Below are 20577 nucleotides of genomic sequence, written 5' to 3'. Positions count from 1 at the left end.
GCAGGCTCAGATCTGTGGAATCTCATATCGTCTGTAAATGGTATGCTTAGCCTGAGTCGCTCGGCCTATCTCGAACAAAATCGCCATGCGTAGCTGTTGAAAAACGAGAGGATTTATCGTACTATCACGGCAATTTTTGACACGAAGATATAGGGATGATGACGCTGTGCGCCCCTGGCCCAATTTTTTAGTGATATGCGCCATGCGCCCTTAAAATGATAAATGGCGACGAGCTGTATTTTGGATTTCGCTGGTTTTCAAATGCAACTTCTACGCTGTAATTGTGTGGTAGAGAAAACAGCAGGAATTTACTTGACACCAGCAAAGCTGTCGTTAGCGGGAAAAGAGCAAAAAAATTACAGAAATTCATGTTTTTAGTCTTGATTGTTTACCACTTTTGGTTACTCTAGACTGCAGTTGATGTTTGCAAAGCTTGACCTTCCAAAAGTAAGTTAAACACTTGTGGAATTGTTTACAAATAATACAGCAGGCATTTTAAGAAAATAAAGGTAGGAATTTTTACAATTTTAACAATAACTACATTACAATTAATTACATATTAAACATTGTGATTGTCATTGATCATCAATCATAATTCATATAATGGAAAAGTTATGCCCACTTTCGGACAGAAAAGATTAGACCACTGACCTGTCAGCTGTGCTATGCCTATGAGCATGATGAGGATGCACAATATTGACCTGTCGTCATGCATGCATCATGCATGCATGCACGCACATCATGCATGCATGCACGCACATCATGCATAGGGAGTTTTATTGTTATTGTATTGATTGACGATCGATGACCCATGTCACAATAGCCCGGTCATCGATCGTCAATACAATAAACTCCCTAGTAGCAGTGGCGTAGCTGGCGGGGGGCAGGGCCCCCCCGGCAAAATTTGCCTATTTGGGCCCCCGCCCCTAGTGCAAGGAAAAGGAGGGAGAAAGAGGAAAAAGAGAGGGGGAGAAGAGGGGCAGGAGATGGAGAATCCATACGATATGCAATACCATACGATTATTATCAATAAGCCTGGCAAAATTGTCTATTTGGGCCCCTCTCCCCCCCTCTCTCCCCCTCTCCCCCCTCTCTCCCCCCAAGTGCAGGGAAATTTGGTGGATTTGGGCCCCCGCCCCATACAGGCTTGCCCCCCTGGAAAAAATCCCAGTTACATTAAGTTTTTCTCAGGTTTTCAAAGTTTTTCTACGGAAGTTTAAGGTTTATTCAAGCTACTTGTGTAGGAAGTACAAGTGGAGACAGTCAAATGTTGATGGACAAAAGTAATATGCATGAGCATTTTCATAGTCCAGAACAAATTTTCTTGAAAATCCATGCACCTGATTGGTCAGTTCAGTGCATGGGGTTGTAATGTAGCAGCTCTGTGTCTTGTCTTGTACGCTTTCTATCCAACTCCCCTTGGTGGAGGGGTAACGCGGATAGGTTGGTGGTGCGCTATGATGAGATGAAGTTATTTGAGGTAGAGGTTGGTTATTGAATGCTTGCTTGAAGAGGTTGCTGTCGTTGATGCTGGTGATGTGTTGAGGTAGTGAATTCCAGTCTCTTGTCGTTAACGGAATAAATGAGTTCAAAAAACAGTCTTTATTGGCTTGAACTGGTATGTAGCTATTGATATTTGAGCGGCGTGAGAACCGAGTGACCGGGTGAAGTAGTTTTTGTACCGGGATTGCAAGGAGACCCTCCCGTGCCTTGTGGAAATTAGTGAGCCTAGCAACTTGGTTGGTGGTTTCCCAACTGTGCAAATGATCATCATGGTGGTGGTACCTGGTGTGTTCTCTTAATTATTTGTACAGTAATGGTGAAAGTTTGATTGTGTGTCTAATGATCCGGGTTCTCCATGCTCGATACACAATCAAACTTACACCATTGGCACTGTACAAATAATTAAGAGAACACACCAGGTACCACCACCATGATGATCAATTGCACAGTTGGGAAACCACCAACCAGCAGTACACACAGAGCTGCTCACATTACAATCCCATGCACTGAACTGACCAATCAGGTGCATGGATTTTCAAGAAAATTTGTTCTGGACTATGAAAAATGCTCATGCATATTACTTTTGTCCATCAACATAATTTGACTGTCTCCACTTGTACTTCCTACACAAGTAGCTCGAATAAACCTTAAACTTCCGTAGAAAAACTTTGAAAACCTCAGAAAAACTTGTAATTTTTTACAAAAAGCCCTTGAAATTTGAGTAGTGTTGGTTCCACTTACATCAGTTACATGTATTTCAATGGGATGTAATTTGAGCTGGTGATGTCATTGGGTTATAATGAGCTGTGGTTGATTCATTTGCATAAGTTGAATTTGTACAGAAGTTTGCTTGTGCGATAGTAGCTATCGGCCGGGGGGGGGGGGTCACCCTGTTCCCCTTATCCAATCAAAACAAGTTTTATATCACAAGAATCCTTTTTCAAGTAGGTCAATAAACCAGCCGTATCCTTAGAAAAAGTCCCGTCACTTTAATTGGCTGTTGCATTTAACACAAGTAGCCCCCGAAAGAAGTGAAAAATTAGCACACTGTATTTTTCATTGACGGCACAGAATTTTGAGCGAAATAATAAGTTAAAGACACCCTGTTCTCATCATCAGAAATTTTTGAAGTGAGGTTTTTATTGATAAAGATACTTTTAACATGCTAATAAAATTCCAGGGCGTGTTCTTGTCAATTTTATCAACACATAATGGCCCTGCACTTCTTAGATCGCCTTGATAAGAGTTCGAAGCCCTATCATCAACAGAGGGCAGTAAACTCGAGGTAAAGAATATCCCATATCGCGCTAATGAGCTGGGCAGTAACCGTAGAAAAAGCTTGTTTCTGGCGAAAATTGACAAGTAACTTGCACAAATTTCAAGATACAGTTACTATAAGGTCGTGCGATGTATTCAAACCATTTGTTAACCATTTCTTTTTTAGGGAGCAATAATTATTTATCATGAATTCATATTATTGTAATGTTGATGACATCATAGTTACTCGCATTTTGTTAATTTTAAATTTTGAAACATTTAACGCTCAAAAGTCACACAAAATCAATCACATATATTTTTCTTTATTTCACCAGAGTGTCCTTGCCAAGATTCTAGCATCAGACCATGCGCTTTCTCAAGATACAGCCTTCATAAGTGTTAGGTCACTTCTGTACAATTCTTATAATTTGTTTCATGCATACAAATAGCGATGCACGTTTTTGTTGTGTTTTTGATAGGTTTCATGTCCGATTTTAACGATAAAACGTTATTCCCTATAGAAAAACAATATGGCAAAACATATACAACAGTTTGTAACATTCTCCATGAACTTAACCATCTATGTTTGGATTGTGATGTAATTAACGTGTGTAATGAGATTTTCTCTTTCTGAATCTGACTTGTAAAATATTATTTTTCATCACAATTTCTCATCAAATTCATACATTTCTGGATCAGAAGTCAGGTAAAACACTTTGTGGTTTTGAAATTTGGTTTAGAAATAACGCTTATAAAATCATTTGGGTTGATCAAGCAGTTGCTTTTTATGATTTTCAAGGCAATATGCATAAATGATGAATCTGCATGTACATAATTTTTCACTTCAGTAAGCTCATCTTTTGACCAACGTTCATTATTGATCACGGGTTATATTGTATGCGATTGTGCATTGAATTGAATTACACAATGGTTATTCAGGTTATTGATCGCTAGATGGAAGCGAACATGATACATATTACGAGGATTCCATGCCTGTGGGATTTGAACCCTAGCGACCAGAACTATGAACACTTTGAATTGTTAACACCATGCAGGGCCGTACGTGACATGAACATCTTGCGGGTAGATAGAACAGCAGAGAGGGAATTCACCCATGATTTCCCGTGGTTAAGCGGCGTGCATGACAATCGCTGAGCAAATGCACTCAACTTTTCCATGTAATGATCAAGTTCATGAAGTTCAACAACAATCAATACAAAATTACAATCAATTTAAAAATGTTTACAACCATACATCATGAACGCATGCAACATTAATCTTACTATAAATAGGGTAATGTTGTGGGTTTGTGAACGGAAAAGCTCCGTCAGTTTGGATCCAAATGTCGCCAAATTCATACGGGAGATTGAGGATTATACGGGGACGTGTTTAGAATTTATTTGGTTGAAAACGGTCAAGAATTGGCCTCAAAATCAGTAAAAGGTGAGTTTTGGGCAAATATATAGCAGTTGTTTGTTTACGGCCTATGCCAATCAACGCGTCCACATGTCTAGCATAAACCGCGCCGTCAGAAGCGAAGTCGGGCGTACACGCCACTTGACGCGACGCACGGGTGCGCATAGCCAACTTGCGCACGGGTTTATGGTTTATGGTACGGACACGGGATAATGGGATTAGGCATGCGAATCCTATAAATATCGTAAGGGTACGGAGGAAGGAAGGAAGCAAAAATAATTAAGGAAGAAAGAATAAAATAATGGGAACGGGGTTAAATAAATAAATAACATGAAAACGGAAAATCACAAGCTAAGCAGCAATTTAAAAAATCTAATAAAAGGGAAATGTAAGATTAAATAAAAATATTGGGAACGGGGTTGAATAAATAATAAATAAGATGGAAACGGAAAATTACAAGGTAAGCAGCAAATCTTAAAAAAGGGGGGTGGACAAAATAGGCCCGTGTAGAAGAAACTGAAAAGAAAGAAAGAAGCTAAAAAGCAAATTAACAAGACAGGACAGGTCTAGAAAAATAAAATTCAATGAGTCTACCTGTTCAGTAATTCCTCCTGTGTGAGTGAACGCTCCCATTTATTCATCTAGCGGGGACCCGCGTGAAGCTCGGGTGTCCCGCTAGTAATAATAACATTTACAATGGTAAAAGCTATTTATTTTGATGAAAAACGAAGAAGCTAGATGATGGATGAGGACTCCATTTGCTCGAGAACTCTAGCTTCGAATTTGCACCCGATAATTACGCATTCGATGCTAGTGTGTTGCTATCGTTATTCGGTCGGACAGCGGTGCAAATTTTTGCACCGGAGGTTATTTATTCTAAAACAACTGTATTGTTTGAGCAAGATTTCCCTATTTTTGACAGTCTAAAATGTTTCTAAAAAGTGTAATTTTACCAACATTTGTAATGCAATCGCCTATCGTGATCGGCTGTGTTTACTTCTAAACTTCCATTGCTTTACACGGTGTCATGCTTCAGCGAATCCGAGTAGATGTTGAATGCAATGGTCTCCTAGAATGTGAAGCTCTCGATGAGCAAATTCTTGGCTAGACTTCTCGAGCAAGACTCCATGCTTCAATGCTTGTTTGGCAGTTGTAAATGTAGTTACAAATTTCGAATGTTTGAGGGCTTGTTCTCAAGAAGTGCCATAAGGTGTCTCCAGTGTAAAACTGTTTCATTAGTCATTAGTATATGTTGCAAATCAATAATTGACAACACAACCTGTTTGACCTACGGGTATCATATCATACATTGCTTTAATACCTATGTTTTCATATCATAATTTGTGCTGAAAAATGATCATTATTCTTGAAATGTTTTGTTGCAGTTCTTTTGTGTTTTCTTCTGAGGCTGAATGCTTCGACTGCTAGCCATACAGAGAGCCATTTGCCGGCCTGTATCTTGCAGTTCCAGTACAGGAGTTATTATACGAAAAATGGGTATGTATCATGGCTCAAATTGGTTGTACATTATATATATTGGGCAACTGGCAAGGTTCTATTTGTTCTGGTTTTTAGGGACCGTTCACAAACACTTGTAAGGGGGGGGACCTCAAAAATTTCAGGGCCCCCTTTTGACATGAAAATTATGGGTCAACCCCATAGAAAAGCATATAAACTTGTGGTCATTTTTTCAGGGCCCCCCCCCTTAGGAGGGTCAAAAATTTCAGGGCCCCCCTTTTTGCATCAGGCCCCCCACTTACAAGTGTTTGTGAACGGTCCCTTAGTGCCAGGAATTTTCTGGGGCCAATGAGAGAAGGGCAGGGCAGCTAGCCACCCATCATTTTGGACAGGCAGTTTGCTCCCAGCACAGGCAAAAGAAATGTCTTTGATAGGTGCCAGGCTAATAAATCAGGGCTATAGCAACAGGGGTGGCACTAAGTTGCATTTCTGGGTGCAGCACGCACAGCGCTATTTTTTTAGTTTGGACGCAAAAAAGAAACTTTTCATACAAGTACAGGGGCACCCATGCGCGCAACAAAGTTGACGGTAATAAATTAGTAATTCTGTGTTTTTTATTTGAAAAACAAATCACGCTCATTTCAGACAAAATATCAAAAATAAACACTCCTAGTCCTAGAACTGTATCACATACATCACTCACTCTGAATACTAATCTGTTGAAACAGTGTGCAAGTAAAGGCTCTGTGAACGAAATAGTGTGACAATCGACTCCTCTTGCCACTTTAGCGTGTCTCAGGGGGGGGGCACTTACATTACGTGATGGACACCATGCTCATGTGTATGGACTCTTGAAACGCACCCTAAACAAGTATTACTCAGCGCGTGCAAAACATACCCTAAACAAGTATTTTGCCATTTTTTAACACTAAGAAAGTAAAAATTCATGTTCAGGTTTAATATTAGTAGTTTGATGTTTCTTAAAATATTTTACCCTACTATGTGTTCTGATAGAAGCCAAACATAGCCTATTTTACCCTTTTTTATTTTGCCATTAAACTTTGGTACCCTAAGCAAGTATTTTGCTTGGAAAAGTATACCCTTTTTCCTGACTTTTGGCATTTTTGACACCCTAAACAGGTACAGAGCTGTACTTGCCCAATGCCGAAAAACAATCCTTTTTTCTTACAAGGGCCCCCCCCCCCCCCACAGGTCTACCTTGTGTAGAATGCCTAGGGTATTTACCCAATGCAGTTTTAACCCACGATCTTCCCAGGCCGATCTCACTCGGTAAGGCCCACATGCAGGATTTCATTTGGAGGGTGTTAATTTTGAAAAAAGTGGACTTTTTCTAAAATTTGGACCTTTTGTCCAAAAAAGCATAAGAAACCTGATTTTTTTGCTCGCAATGCTCGCAAATTCTAAAATTTTGGGACTTTTTGTATACTTTTCAAAAAAAAAAAATTTTTTTTTGGGGGGGGGGTCCCTGCGTACAGGCGTGCACTCGATATATAAAAGATAATCATCATTTAACTGATATTCAAGTCATGCCAAGTAAAAGTGGGAGTTGTACTCCTTATGGTAATGTATTAATGTCATGAATGCAGGTATAAAATAGTAAATCAGTTGCCGTATTTAGGGGTGTTGAATTCTGCACCATTGACAATGATTAACTTTTACAACAAAGTCACATCGTGTGATTGTAATTTTTCAGAACTTTGCAGTTTTTAAGGGTTTGAATTATTTTAGTTTTAGGCTCAGTGTACATGTAAGGGTTTAATTTACATGATGGTAGGGGTTTAGGAGGTGCAGGCTGGAGTTAGGGTTAAGGTCAGGACTACGTTTTGGTATTAAGGGTTGGTGTTCTCATACACTGTTCTGGCTATATAAAAAAGCCCCTGGTTTTTGGTTTGCACCCCCATATTTTGGATTTTCTGGGGTTCAGGGGTTTCAGAACCCCTGGTTTTAAACCCTAGTGCTACCCCTGTATAGCAATAGCTATTTGAATTGACTTCAGGAGCTCCCAGAAGGTGCAGAAATTGACACGCACTTGTCAAATCCTAGAGCATAGACGCTGGGGGGGGGGGTTGGAAAATTGTCCTAAAATTGGATAATTTTGATTACCCCAAATGGATTTTCTATGAATTTTTGTTATGACTGGGGTAAGGCAAAGAAAAAAAATGGAGGAATTATGGCTTGGCAAGTTGGCAAGCTATGACTTAAAGTTGCTTTATAACAACTCAAAAACACAAGACTATAAAAATATGATCAAATAAGAAACTCTGATAAAAAGAGATAGTATTAAAATGTTCAGGCCAGGCAAACTGAGCCAGTTACATATAGTCATCCAAATTAGTAGTTAGGTGAAAAAGTTCAATTTGGTGACCACTCTCTGGCTAGTAAGGTTTGACGATTGATTTGACTTCTATGGACCATTTAGAAAAAAAAAATAGCCACCATGTCCCTCGCGAAAATCCCGGCATTTTTCGCTAGAGGTCAAAATGCAAAATGGCCGCCGCCACCATTTTGAAAATTTAAGTTTTGAACCAGAGCACCTATAATCATGCACAAAGACACTTTTTCGGATATGTCGAGTACAAGGATTCCGATTCTGACATTAGTTTGACATTACGAACTCATATTTACCCAGAAATCCAAGATGGTGGCTGCCGGCGCCATCTTGAAAAAAATAAGTTTTGACAAGATATAGACAAGATATCTACTCTTTTGTGTAAATAGATGAAGTTGAATAAATGATGTACTTATGCATTAAATTTCTCAGTGTATCCTCATTTTATGTAATTATTGTTGAAAAAGGAATGCAAGCACATCCTCTGAATCTGGTACAATGTTGGTTTCATCAGTGTCGCCCGATCAATCATCGATACCACTTTTGGCTCGATTTGCCATAGTGGTAGAGCTTGTACATGTATAGTAACGGGGTGATTTAGGAATTTGCTTGCCTATTTTATTATTCAGCAAAATTACCCTAAAACAATGGTACACAGTAAAGTTGAATGTGCTAAAATGTATTTATACCAATTCCAACGACATTTACTTAAACTTAAATCGCTGATGAGCTCGAGCTAGTATGTTGCCATGCCCACCAAATCCCTGGCTGGGCAAGCGAGTTGAAGCGACTCCCCCGTGGCATGAGGCTGGTGATCGTGTGCGTGGCACCTGAGGGGTCCCAGGGTCAATTCCCGGGGGTGCCAAGTGAAATCTTTGTTCCTCTTCTCTCCTTTTTAGTTTCTTCTCTGCCTTCCGATAGCAAAAACGCATGTTCCTTGTTAGGGTTATTATCTCCCATACAGGTGGTATAGATTTCAAATGGCATTACCCATTCAGGTAATCCCAAATTCACACTCCATCGAACTGAAATAGCCCATTTGTGATATCAATATTCATGGTATAAGTTTATTAATTCATAAGGAATTACGAAAACCCTATCTGCAATAGCTGCCAGGTGTAATATATTTAGATGTATACAATATAGAATGCACAAATTGTCAATTGCAGATCTGGCGTATTCTTGAAGTAACCGCTCAATTTCAAAAAAAAATTTCTTCTCTTTCCAAACAGCATCTGAAATTAAATCTGAAGGGAGTAAACCCAATGTAGCGGCAACAAGGAGCGATGGACCTCGTCTTATCAAGATGGTAAAGACAATCATTCCTCCGCTCGATTACAGTAAACATAAAGGAGAAGATGGTCGCCTAGCAACCATTGGAGGATGTAAGGAGTACACAGGAGCTCCATATTTTGCTGCATTGACAGCACTCAAAGTGGTATGTTTTTTGTTAAATATCATTGGAAGTGGTATTTAAAAGAAATGATTGAGGATTTTCAGAATGAATTTCCTTTCCTTGTACATGGAATAAGACCAGCAAAATTTCTTCATTTGTTGTTGCCTTTCTCTTTTCAATTCATTTTTGTTCCCTTTATTTTTTTGGTACCGGGTAAGGCTGTATAAATAATAGAAGAAAACATATATTGAACTTATTCAGATTATTTAGAGTTCAAGTGGACTGTACAGATTGCATCCACAAGCCTTTGGAGGCAGTCCTGAGGCACTGGTTAAATCATGGTCTTCATCTCACCCTTCATGGTTTGACAGTCATATGACTCAATAATTGTTTTGAAACTTAGTGGTATACTATAATACTGTGGCCAATGTTTTACTCTATGAAGATTTAGACCAATTTCTCATGGTTAGAGCAGACACCAGTGTTTGTTTACTGGTAAACCAGTGTTGGTTTACTGGTTTTAGATTGGAGTAAGTGAAATTTGGGATAAGGTTTGTTTTTTGCATTGTGAGAGGGACTATAATGTCTTGTCTCAAGATGGATTTTCGAAGTGGCATATTCGAATCAGTGCATTTACACTATTGCATTACCAGCAGCCGGGCAAATTTCCTTTCCATGGGTGTTCACACACATCACATAATTAGGTTAGCGTTTGCAATTCAAATCTGCCATTGTGAAATCCAACATGGCGTTGCTCTCAATTTGAGACGAGACAGTGTTGTAGTTAATAGAGCCCAGGGCGACCACATCCTACCAATAAGATTCAATAAGACATCATGTTTGTTACAGGGTTGTGATTTGTCCCATGTATTCTGCACCAAAGACGCTGCCCCGGTAATCAAGTCATACAGTCCAGAGCTTATTGTACATCCAATACTTGACAGTGAGGATTTCATAGAAGACATGTCAACGAGTTGGTTATCAAAGATGCATGGTCTGATCATAGGACCTGGTCTTGGCTCAGATGAGTTACTGCATAGACATGTTAAGGTAGGCATTGCAAGGGGTATATCTTAACTCATACATTTCAATACACGGATTTAGGGTTTCTCTACCGGAAGTCAATTTGTGCCGAAACTCCTTCCCACAATGCAATATGCGTATTGCATAACAAGGAATATTGATTAACCTCCGAACTGTATCTATTGTTATGCAAAACGCTTATTGCATTGTGGGAAGGAATTTCGGCACAAATTGACTTCCGGTAGAGAAACCCTAAATCCGCGTATTTGTTACAGGGCTATATTGTATATTGAGCCAATTAGAGATGTGGTAAGAACAATCAGGAGGGCTGCAGGAATTAAACACAAAAGTACCAAGAGATCCAAAAGCTCTATTTTGATGGTTACTTGGTGATTGTTTCATGTAATTACCCAATCAGATGCACTGTAAGAAAGGCAGTAGCGCCATAAGGCCTTTTTTGTGGCAATAGCCAGATGGGTTGGTGATAAGTTACAAGCCAAGGAGGAATTTTGACCTGTCAATGTACAGTAGTATTTCGCATTGGGCAGGAAAACCCTCCTGTGTCATTTGGCCCCTGAGCATGTATTTAAAGCAACATCTTGGCAGTTTTGGCCCAAGTGTCCTAGTAAAATTAGAACAAAATATCCTTGTCTCCCTCTCAATTATAATGCTCATATTGTCACTGCTGATTTTATATGTAAACCAAAATTTGGCCACTTGAGTGCACATGCCTTCCTCTCTGTGATTTTTGGGGCCTCCAAAATTTGGCCTGGCCCAGGCCCCCCCCAGGTAAATCCGCCCTGCATACTGTATTCTAAAACGTCTTCCCCAATTTTCATCCCATACTGTTTATAATTTTAAAGTACTAAATAGTAAATTAGCAATGTTTTTCACACCGTGTTCTGTTGTTTACCATTCTGCAGGAAATCATAATTCATGCAAGGGGCCTCAACATACCAATGGTGATAGATGCTGTAAGTCAACTTGGAATCTCTTAACCCCATGAGAACTACCTGCCGATTGGCCAAAACAGAGTTTTCATTATCAATTGGCCCAATCAGCAACATTGTTAGAATAATTTCACCATGCAAAAAAATTGGGGTGAATTATTTGCAAAGCTCCATTCTGATTGGTGATTAAAAGGAAGATATCACATAATTGACCAATCAGAGGCAATGTTAGATCGGCAGGTAGTTCTGAGGGGGTTAAAGCGTATTAGTCCAAATCAATGCTCTGTTCTCTGTTGTATAGTAGGTGTATTTTCTACAAAGTTCTATGATGTTAAATGAGCAGGCAGGGCCACCTGCGATAGTCATAGGCCTATATATTATTTAATAAAGGCTCGTCAGCTTTGTCAATGTCATATTCTAATTTACTACGCAAAGCCTAATGAAATACCTATTCTTTATTTCTTTCCCCTCCTTCTCAATCTCTCTCCCCTTCCCTCCTGTTTCCCCTCCCCTACCTTCTCCATATTTTAGTACAATAAGTGCAATAATTAATAATAAAAAAAACCAGCAAAATAGTGGTAAAATTCACAAGCCCAAATTGGATACATGTATGCCAAGCAGTGTTTCTAGTGTTAACTTTCTACAAGCTGTATGGTGCAATATGGCGGCCTTCAGCAGTGTTAACCTCAAATTGATTTATTTGTATTGATGAATTCTGTGTGATACACTGTTTACAGGATGGTGTGCGAATGCTGTGTAAAAATCCAGAAGCTATCCAAGATTACAGAAGAGTCATATTAACTCCAAATATAGTGGAATTTAAGCACCTTTACCTAGCTGTGGTAAGTTCAATACTCCAAAAATATACAAAATTGTATTAACCGTGCAGTGCACTAAATAAGTCAACATCTTCAATGTCCATTCAGGCCCTTAGTTTTTACATCTACTGGTCCTTGTATAATTTTAGAGGCCTGAACCCAAATTGTAATGTTACCCAGGTCCGTATTTTGTTGACACTTGTAAGACTTGTAAATAAACAACAGGTAATGTCATGGAGTAAAATATAGTCAGCATTGAGTCCATCTTACCGATTATGGTAACAAAATTTTCACAGGCTCACAGGGTAGTATATCGGCAGGTCGTAGTGATTTCTAGGAGCCTTTGAATAATATTGACTAATATCCATCAATTAATGTCTTGCTGAGTGAATCAGCTCGGAAACACATGGCCTCATGTCCAATTTTGTTCACAAATGAGACTTTGGATTAAATTTTCAGAATGAAGTTCTCCTTCCAGTAACACAAAGCCTTATCTCCATGTCTAACACCTTTTCCAAAGTTATAAATCAGTATTAACAAGCTCTCATTTTGGCAGGAAAAACCTCCAATGTAGGCCTACTTGTGGCCCTTGAACATGTTTAAAACAAAACTGCCAAGAATGTTCCATAGGAGTTTCTGCTTTAAACATGTTCAGGGGAAGAATGCAGAATAAGGAGGTTTGTCCTGCCTAGTGATCTCATGCAGTTAAATAGTATGACCAAATCTTCAATCATATTTTTATCAAAATGGACAGGCCTTGTGTTTCTGAGCCCTCGATATACAGGGTGTCCCAGAATGATCTATACCAGGAAAGTAGTAGTATTTTTTTAGGTATGAAAAACATTACTATTGGTATTATTGTTTTAAATTCTAAGATCTACATTTATATTTAGCATTCTTAGAAATTTTAGATTTTAGAAATTGGACGTTTCTAATAGAAGTTACAGGATATTGCGTAAAAATGGTGAATTCCAAGTTTTGACAAAACAATCTATTTTGAAAACCTGTAAAATATCTAACTGTTCAGCATAAAGTTATTTGGAAAATGTTATGCAGGTATATTTGTTGTGTTCTGTTCTTACTTCCACTAAATAGTCGATATCTATCGATTATCTATGATGTTACGAAGCAATGTTATGTCTTTCCGCTGTAAATTTTTCAAATGCAGTTTTCATCCATTTTTTATAATATCAATGTCACACCAAAACAAATCAAGCTATTTCCATAAAAGTCACAGAATAGGTAAAAGACATGTGTGCCATTGTAATGCACTTATTACAATTAGATACACTGTTAAACATGGTATAGATCATTCTGGGACACCCTGTACTAAAGTATCTCTGACTGTCTTTGATATTTTGTTTCAGATTGGTAATAAAAGTGATGGCAAGGATGTGCAAAGTGACGTCATGAATCTGAGCAGATCACTTGGCAATGTGACGATATGTCTAAAAGGAGCTAGTGACATCATCACAGATGGAATTAATGGTGAGGCTTGTCTCATTGGAAAACCTACAAGTCAAATCTAGAAGTCCCAAGTTTTGAGATATTATCTTAAAATATCAAGATATATCTAAAGAATCACTGAAGCAATACTAGGCTTGTTTGTACTCATTTTAATGCATTTTTCATCCGGAGTCCAAATATGGTCATGAAAGTTTACAATTCTGAAGTTTTTTATTTTTGAAATTTTTTTGAGACTTGACAGTTTGATGACACCAGCGTGGAGAGAGTTAAAGTCATTGGTCCGTATACACAAAAGAGTTAGACTGGGTCTAAAGTTAGACCTGATCTAAGTGGAATTTAGTCCCAGGAGAAAGGACATTTTCCTTTACATTTTCTTAAGTTATTTTGTATTATTTTTGATCTTTGCATTTAAATCTTTAAAATTTGCTAGCTACTCTAGGAAGGAAATAGGAGTAGAGGACCATTCCTGATGGAATTAAATTCCACTTAGACAGGTCTAACTTTAGACCGGGTCTAACTCTATTGTGCATACAGACCATAGGGTGGTATAATCAGAAACCTGACTGATAATGGGCTATTCTATTTGAAAACTATACCCCCTCTTGAAGATTTTTGGAATTCTAGCGAAATTCAGGGTTAGGATTATGGTTAGATTTAGGGTTAGGATTAGCTTACATGGCAAACAAAATATCTGAAATAGGGTCCAAACTTTTGGCACTGTTTTCAACTAGAATTATAGGTTAATGAACGCGTATTACTTATTGCTTGAGAAATTAGACAAAATAATGCATGCGCGATGCGCGCTGATGTTGATGCGTCTAATGCACGAGCAACGAAATTAATCTATTTCATACACGAGAAGAAAAAAACATGTGATTTTTACTTTTTTTATATAACAAAAAAAAATGAAACAATCCTACGAGACGCGAACGCGCGCGAAACACTGCGCGTAGTACGCGGAGTACACAATACACAATCAATGCATGTTTTGTACTTTTCTAACAGCTTTTCTGATTGGCTGCTTTGATATAGGAGTGTATGAATTTAACATAAACCGCACAAAATCATGGATTACCCATATACAGACTACAAAAGAATTAATGTACCAGTTATTTTCACCCCTGTATATCCTAAACAAAGACAGATATGTCATAATTGGAACCAGCAGCCAATACCTGCATCTTTTTAGCTCTGATTTAGATTAAAGACCTCAGTCGGTCAAGAAATGAAGACACATTCATCCAAAATCCCAAGGAAGATGCAAATTCAAATGATATTTTTGCGCTTATTTTGCTCTGATACAAATACCCTGTTTTTATCAAGCCAAAAATTTGAATCAAAGAAGGGCATGGCCTAGATTGTTGCCCTCATTCATCAACTCGCCAGGTTGACAACTGAGAAACTTATGTGTGAAAAAAGTGTTGGACTTGCCAACCAAATTCTGGTTGCATTGAGACTGTGCAGTTGTGCCCAAATTGACCTTTCGACTGTGTTTGTTATTAAACACATATTTTTAGAACTTCAGAGCATGATTTTGTTACAACGAAACAATGCAACGACACAGTACATGGGCGCTGCATAACTTGTGGATTTAGTCTAGGTTGTGTGTGTCTTTATTGCCATTGGAGTTGACTTTGGTGCTCCTCAGATTCAAAGCATTCTTCAGTTCACTCTGACCTGTGATCACTAGCCCTGATAATGATTATAAATCTTACTATTAATGATCATTTTCTTCTGTATTCTACTTTTTCAGTTTTAATATGTGACCTCTCTGGTAGCCCCAGGAGATGTGGTGGTCAGGGGGACATACTTTCAGGAGCCATGGGGACATTCAATTTCTGGTCCCATAAATTCTGTGATGCAAAAACTGAACAGGACCAAGGGTAGGTATTTTAAAGAAATAAACATATCTTAACCGCCTGAGCACTACCTGCAAATCTAACATAATAAGTAACATTGCCTCTGATTGGTCAATTACATGATATCTTCATTTTAATCACCAATCAGAATGGAGCTTTGCAAATAATTCACCCCAATTTTTTTGTGTGGTGAAATTTTTCTAACAATGTTGCTGATTGGGCCAATTGATAATGAAAACTTCTTTTTGGCCAATCGGCAGGTAGTTCTCATGGGGATAACGATATACATGACAAGGTTCATTAGGTTTGTAGAAACTCATAATATCAATTTCATCTTGTCAATGTTAATGTACGTATCTCAAGGGTTTGAAAAAGTGGGGTATTCCAGTTGAAATTCAGACCTTAATATTATGCTGGTTACATACTTTCCTGCCGCTTGCCGCTTTGCCGCTCTGAAGATGATTTTACTTCACTGCGCAATCTCACTAAAAACGCTAGCGGTGACCAGCGGCAAGCCGATATATCGATCACTCCACCGCTTTTGCCGGGCGGCAGCACCGCTGGGAGTTGAATTCAAGTCAACTCGAGCGGCGCCGCTCTGACGTATGAGAACAAAATACGATTTTGGAGCGGTGCTGAGTGGCAAGAGTAGCTTTCAGAGTCATGCCGCTGCCGCTTAGCGGTGTGCCGCTCCGCTTGCAGAAAAGTACAAGCGGCATGATGAAGCGTCATGCCGCTCAGCGGCAAGCGGCAGAAAGTATGAAACCAGCTTTACATACATGAGGTGTAGTTTTGAGGTATCGCGATCAGAGGGAACTGAGCCAGTTCTATTGAATATCATCACTTTACATTATGTTCTGATGAGTGTAGGTCGGCCTTCATGAAACAACGTTGTAAACAACAATGCTTTAGTAAACCACCAAGTTCATTTTAAATATATTCCAGCTCCCTTCTTGGTTGAGCACTTTACTGTGGATGATTTGTGGTTGTGACAAATTGGTAAAAGTTTTGATTTAATGCTCTCAGGTGAACAGTTCAAATCCTATTGCAACTAAACTTGGGTGATAGCTGCACTATAGGTATATTCATGTACATATGAAGGTCAAAGGTCCTTTGAGGTCAACTTGTAAAATAGGCTAAAAATGCACACAAAATGTCTCAAATGAATATTTACTATGTGTGGTGTTCACTACCCATATCTTCAGATGACCTATTTGGGACCACTATCCCTATTTTTTTATACTTCTGTCACCAAAAGTAATCGCAAAAGCAGACGGTCGCAAGAGCAGACGAGACTCGTGGTTTGAGAATCACCTTGTTATACTAAAAAGTGGAGAGATGATGATGTTGATCTGGTCCCACACCTTTGAGTTACGTCACGGGAAAAGGGTCTATACTTGGGATTAGTATTCTATCTTAATTATCCATCTGTCCTAATCAAGTGTAGCAGTATATTGTTTATTATATTCAATCCAACATAGGATTTGTTTATTTATATTTTCAGGCCATTGGTATCAACATATGGGCCGACATTGTGTGCCGCTTACGCAGCCTGTCTTCTTACCAAACGATGCGCAACTCTTGCTTTCCTTAGAAACCAACGTAGTACAACAACATCAGACTTGCAACTAGAAATACACCAAGCATTCTCAAAATTATTTGGAGAATGATGATTTCCATTATTCATTATTTCCAATTCCAAATTATTTTGAAACTTATTTTAATTCATTATGTGCAACTCACCTTACAAAGTTTGATTCAGTCAGTTTAAAAATCCTTTTGTGATTTGCAATCTCTCTACAAGGTGACTTACTCTACTGATCCTGATGAATTTGTTGAACCAAGGTGACTTGTTATATGCCACAGGTAGTGGTGTTGTGCAGTTCATGAATTTGCCTGTTCCCCCGGTTTTCACACTTCTAATCTCAGCGGGTAGGCATGCTCTTGAAACATACAAAAAGGGCTCATTTTTCGAAATTGGAAAATAAGTTCTTCATCTATAAATAAACTAATATAAACTATGATAGATGTGAATATATAAATGGCTCTAAATTATTATTTGGAGAAACAAATCTTTGAAACTCGACTCAGTTTTCGGGGTTCGTCGCGTCATACAAGGCTGCCAAACAATCTTGCTAGTGTTTTGGCGAAAAAGGGGTATTGTTGAAGGGTAAAATATTTGCAAAACTGCTGCAAAAAGGGTTATTGTTAACATGAAAACTTCATAAAATGAGGTGTAAAGAGGGCGTTTTTGAAGATCATACACAATCCGAGCATGCCTTCCCGCAGATGTACAGAGTGCCAGGAGTGCCAGGAGTGCCTGTCAGAAACCAGGTCAGAATGTCAACTCAAATCTGTGAATCTATACCTGCCAAGATTGTCATAAAAAATGATTCCCACAAACCAAGAGTGACAAATTTCAACCCTGCTGAGCAATTAGTGGACAAATGTTGACAGTTGGTTACTACTGACTGTCGATGTGGTGAAAGTTGCCAACCGTTTGAAGCTTAAACTAAATGTGATGCGATCAAGCAAAATCAGTCGGAACTCGGAAATATTGATTTTGAGATAGCCAAACAAAGGAAGTATTTCTTTTTGTTTCCTCCTGTTTTGGAAACTCTTTAATTGCTCATATCTTTAGAACTGGTTGTTCAATTTCAATACGGTTTTTTGCAAAATCCAGCTTTGTAAATGCTCTTTACTATCCTATAAGAAACTGAAAATTTTATATTTCCGAGTTCCGACTGATTTTGCTTGATCACATCACAAATGATGATTATTAGATTGTGGGTTCAAGCCCCACCATGGCCATGCATGTTGTGCCCTTGAGTAAGCTGTTTACCTCAATTACTCCTCTCTACCCAGGTGTATAAATGGGTTGTAGGATTCTTCAATACTGAGAGGTAACAGACTTGCTGTAGAGGAGGTGTAGCGATCCCCCTATACAGCAACATTACATGGAGGAGTCTGGCTCAATCGCCAATCAGAAAGAGATGGGCAATCTGTTCACTGTTCAGATAAAGGAGGTTGACAGTATAGTTTGATCAGCTCGTAATAGGCAGGAAATGTTAGGCTTTTACAACTACGCCAAAAAGTAGATCCATGTTAAGGGTTCTATTTAGTATTAGTTGACCTGTCTGGTCTATATTTTGCGTGTGAAAGAAATTAGACAAAGTATACTGGCGAGATGTCACAAGAACATTCTCAAAATAAAAGATTTTGATATTAATCCACAATGTTGTAAGGCCCGTCGATTACAAGCTGATCAAAGTATATATGTTTTTTGTTTGTTTGTTTATTAGTGCAATCCAGTGTAGTGTATTTAAATTAAGACAGTTGAAATATTTAATCATAATACCCTAAAAACTTGATAGTTAACATATGTGCTTACTATCGAGCACTTTTAAAACATGCAAACATGAAGTGCCCCATCCACAAAAGTGTAAAGGGTTTTGAGCAAATCATCGATACACATATTTATATACGAACAAGTAAACCTGCAAATTTGTGTCTCAACCCCATTAGCTCAGTTGGTAAAGCACCAGACTTTAGTACAATTTCATGTTTTCAAAAGTGCTCGATAGTAAGCACATAGCATATGCTAACTCGAGTTTTACGGTATATGTGTAGGACTTATTAAAATTAAAATTTTATTTTTATTGAAACATTTAATGGAGTATTTCGTGATCATAGCATACTCTTTTTATGACATTTTTCAGCAGATATCCACGAAAAAAGCTTTTTCCCAAAATTTCAGTTGATTCCGATTTTGCGTTTGCGAGTTATGCATGATTATGTGTATTATACTGCTCCATAGACAACGCGTTGTAATTTCGTTCTGGTATACCAGAACGAAATTAAAATTTCACGATATCTTTGCTAAACGAATTAATCTGCAAGAAATATTTTGCAAATAAACATAATGTAGCCAGAGGTTTCCAGTGATATAAAAATCTCAATTTTTTGGAGAAAAGTGGGGGATGATGCTGTGGATCACGAAATGCCCTTTTAAGTTAAAAATATATAACATCATCAATTAATATTATTTTGGTTAAAAACCAGTCAACTGTTAAAATATTTCAGATCATGATAATAAGAAAATCTGTAAATAATATGAGGGATATTTTTTATATACTTTAAATTCTGGAATCAAAACAATTTGAAAATGATTCAATATTGACAAATGATTTATATTATTATTTATATTATAGTCGCTCACAGAGTTGTGTTTGACAAGTCTGAATATATATGAAAGTACTCAGTTTACTTTGTAACATGTTAATCAAAGGTGCTAGTTCTAAAAGGGGGTTAAGTCACAAAATCATCTAAACTCAACCAATAAAGTATCGAAACGATTATAGATGGTCAGATATATCGAACTGAAATATATAGCAAAAACTTATTTAATGTATACAAAGCGCAGCTTTCTCCTGCGCATTTTGATGCCTCTTTTGTTGCTCTACGATATCATTTGGTCGAGTTATGGGCGCTTGAGTGGCTTCAAGTCGGATTTTGAAAGTTGCACTTAGCTCCTATTCAAGCGAAATGCGTTCGTCGTGTACACACACACACACACAAAATCAAGACAAAGATGCATGTGCTCTGTTTACTTAACCATGAACTTTACTTTATTTTACTCCTTCGACTTCCAACTTCAATACTTGCTACCCTTTACTTATCTCATGAACTCTTTCTGCTGACATCTCAATACTTGGTGTGCCCACCATCACACACACTCATTTGAATTTGGCGGAAAAGCATGGTCACTTATTGGTATACAGTACAACGCATTTGGCTTGAATAGGAGCTAAGTGCAACTTTCAAAATCCGACTTGAAGCCACTCTGGCGCCCATAACTCGACCAAATGATATCGTAGAGCAACAAAAGAGGTATCAAAATGCACAGGAGAAAGCTGCGGTTTATATACATTAAAAAAGTTTTTGCTATATATTTCAGTTCCTGATATATCTGACCATCTATAATCGTTTCGATACTTTATTGGTTGAGTTTAGTATCAGTTTCTGCTACAAATAATTATTACACCACCTTTGATGGTTGTAGGCAGTAGGCAACCCCCCC

General features: G+C 38.2%; 1 protein-coding gene across 1 annotated transcript; it reads left to right on the top strand.

The window, feature by feature from the left end:
- The first annotated feature begins 232 nt into the window (after window positions 1-232).
- Window positions 233-20572, top strand: LOC140160845 (ATP-dependent (S)-NAD(P)H-hydrate dehydratase-like). The gene is made up of 9 exons (XM_072184162.1): window positions 233-447; window positions 5562-5673; window positions 9217-9422; window positions 10230-10430; window positions 11327-11377; window positions 12091-12195; window positions 13539-13659; window positions 15392-15521; window positions 17002-20572. Exons 2-9 carry the CDS (start codon window positions 5589-5591, stop codon window positions 17165-17167), a joined length of 1065 nt encoding a protein of 354 aa, XP_072040263.1. The 5' UTR covers window positions 233-447; window positions 5562-5588; the 3' UTR covers window positions 17168-20572.
- Window positions 20573-20577: the final 5 nt, after the last annotated feature.

The sequence above is a fragment of the Amphiura filiformis genome, chromosome 9, assembly GCF_039555335.1.
Source record: "Amphiura filiformis chromosome 9, Afil_fr2py, whole genome shotgun sequence".
NCBI lineage: Eukaryota > Metazoa > Echinodermata > Ophiuroidea > Amphilepidida > Amphiuridae > Amphiura > Amphiura filiformis.
The sequence above is the reverse complement of the archived record's forward strand: the minus strand, read 5'-3'. Positions and strand labels throughout refer to the sequence as shown.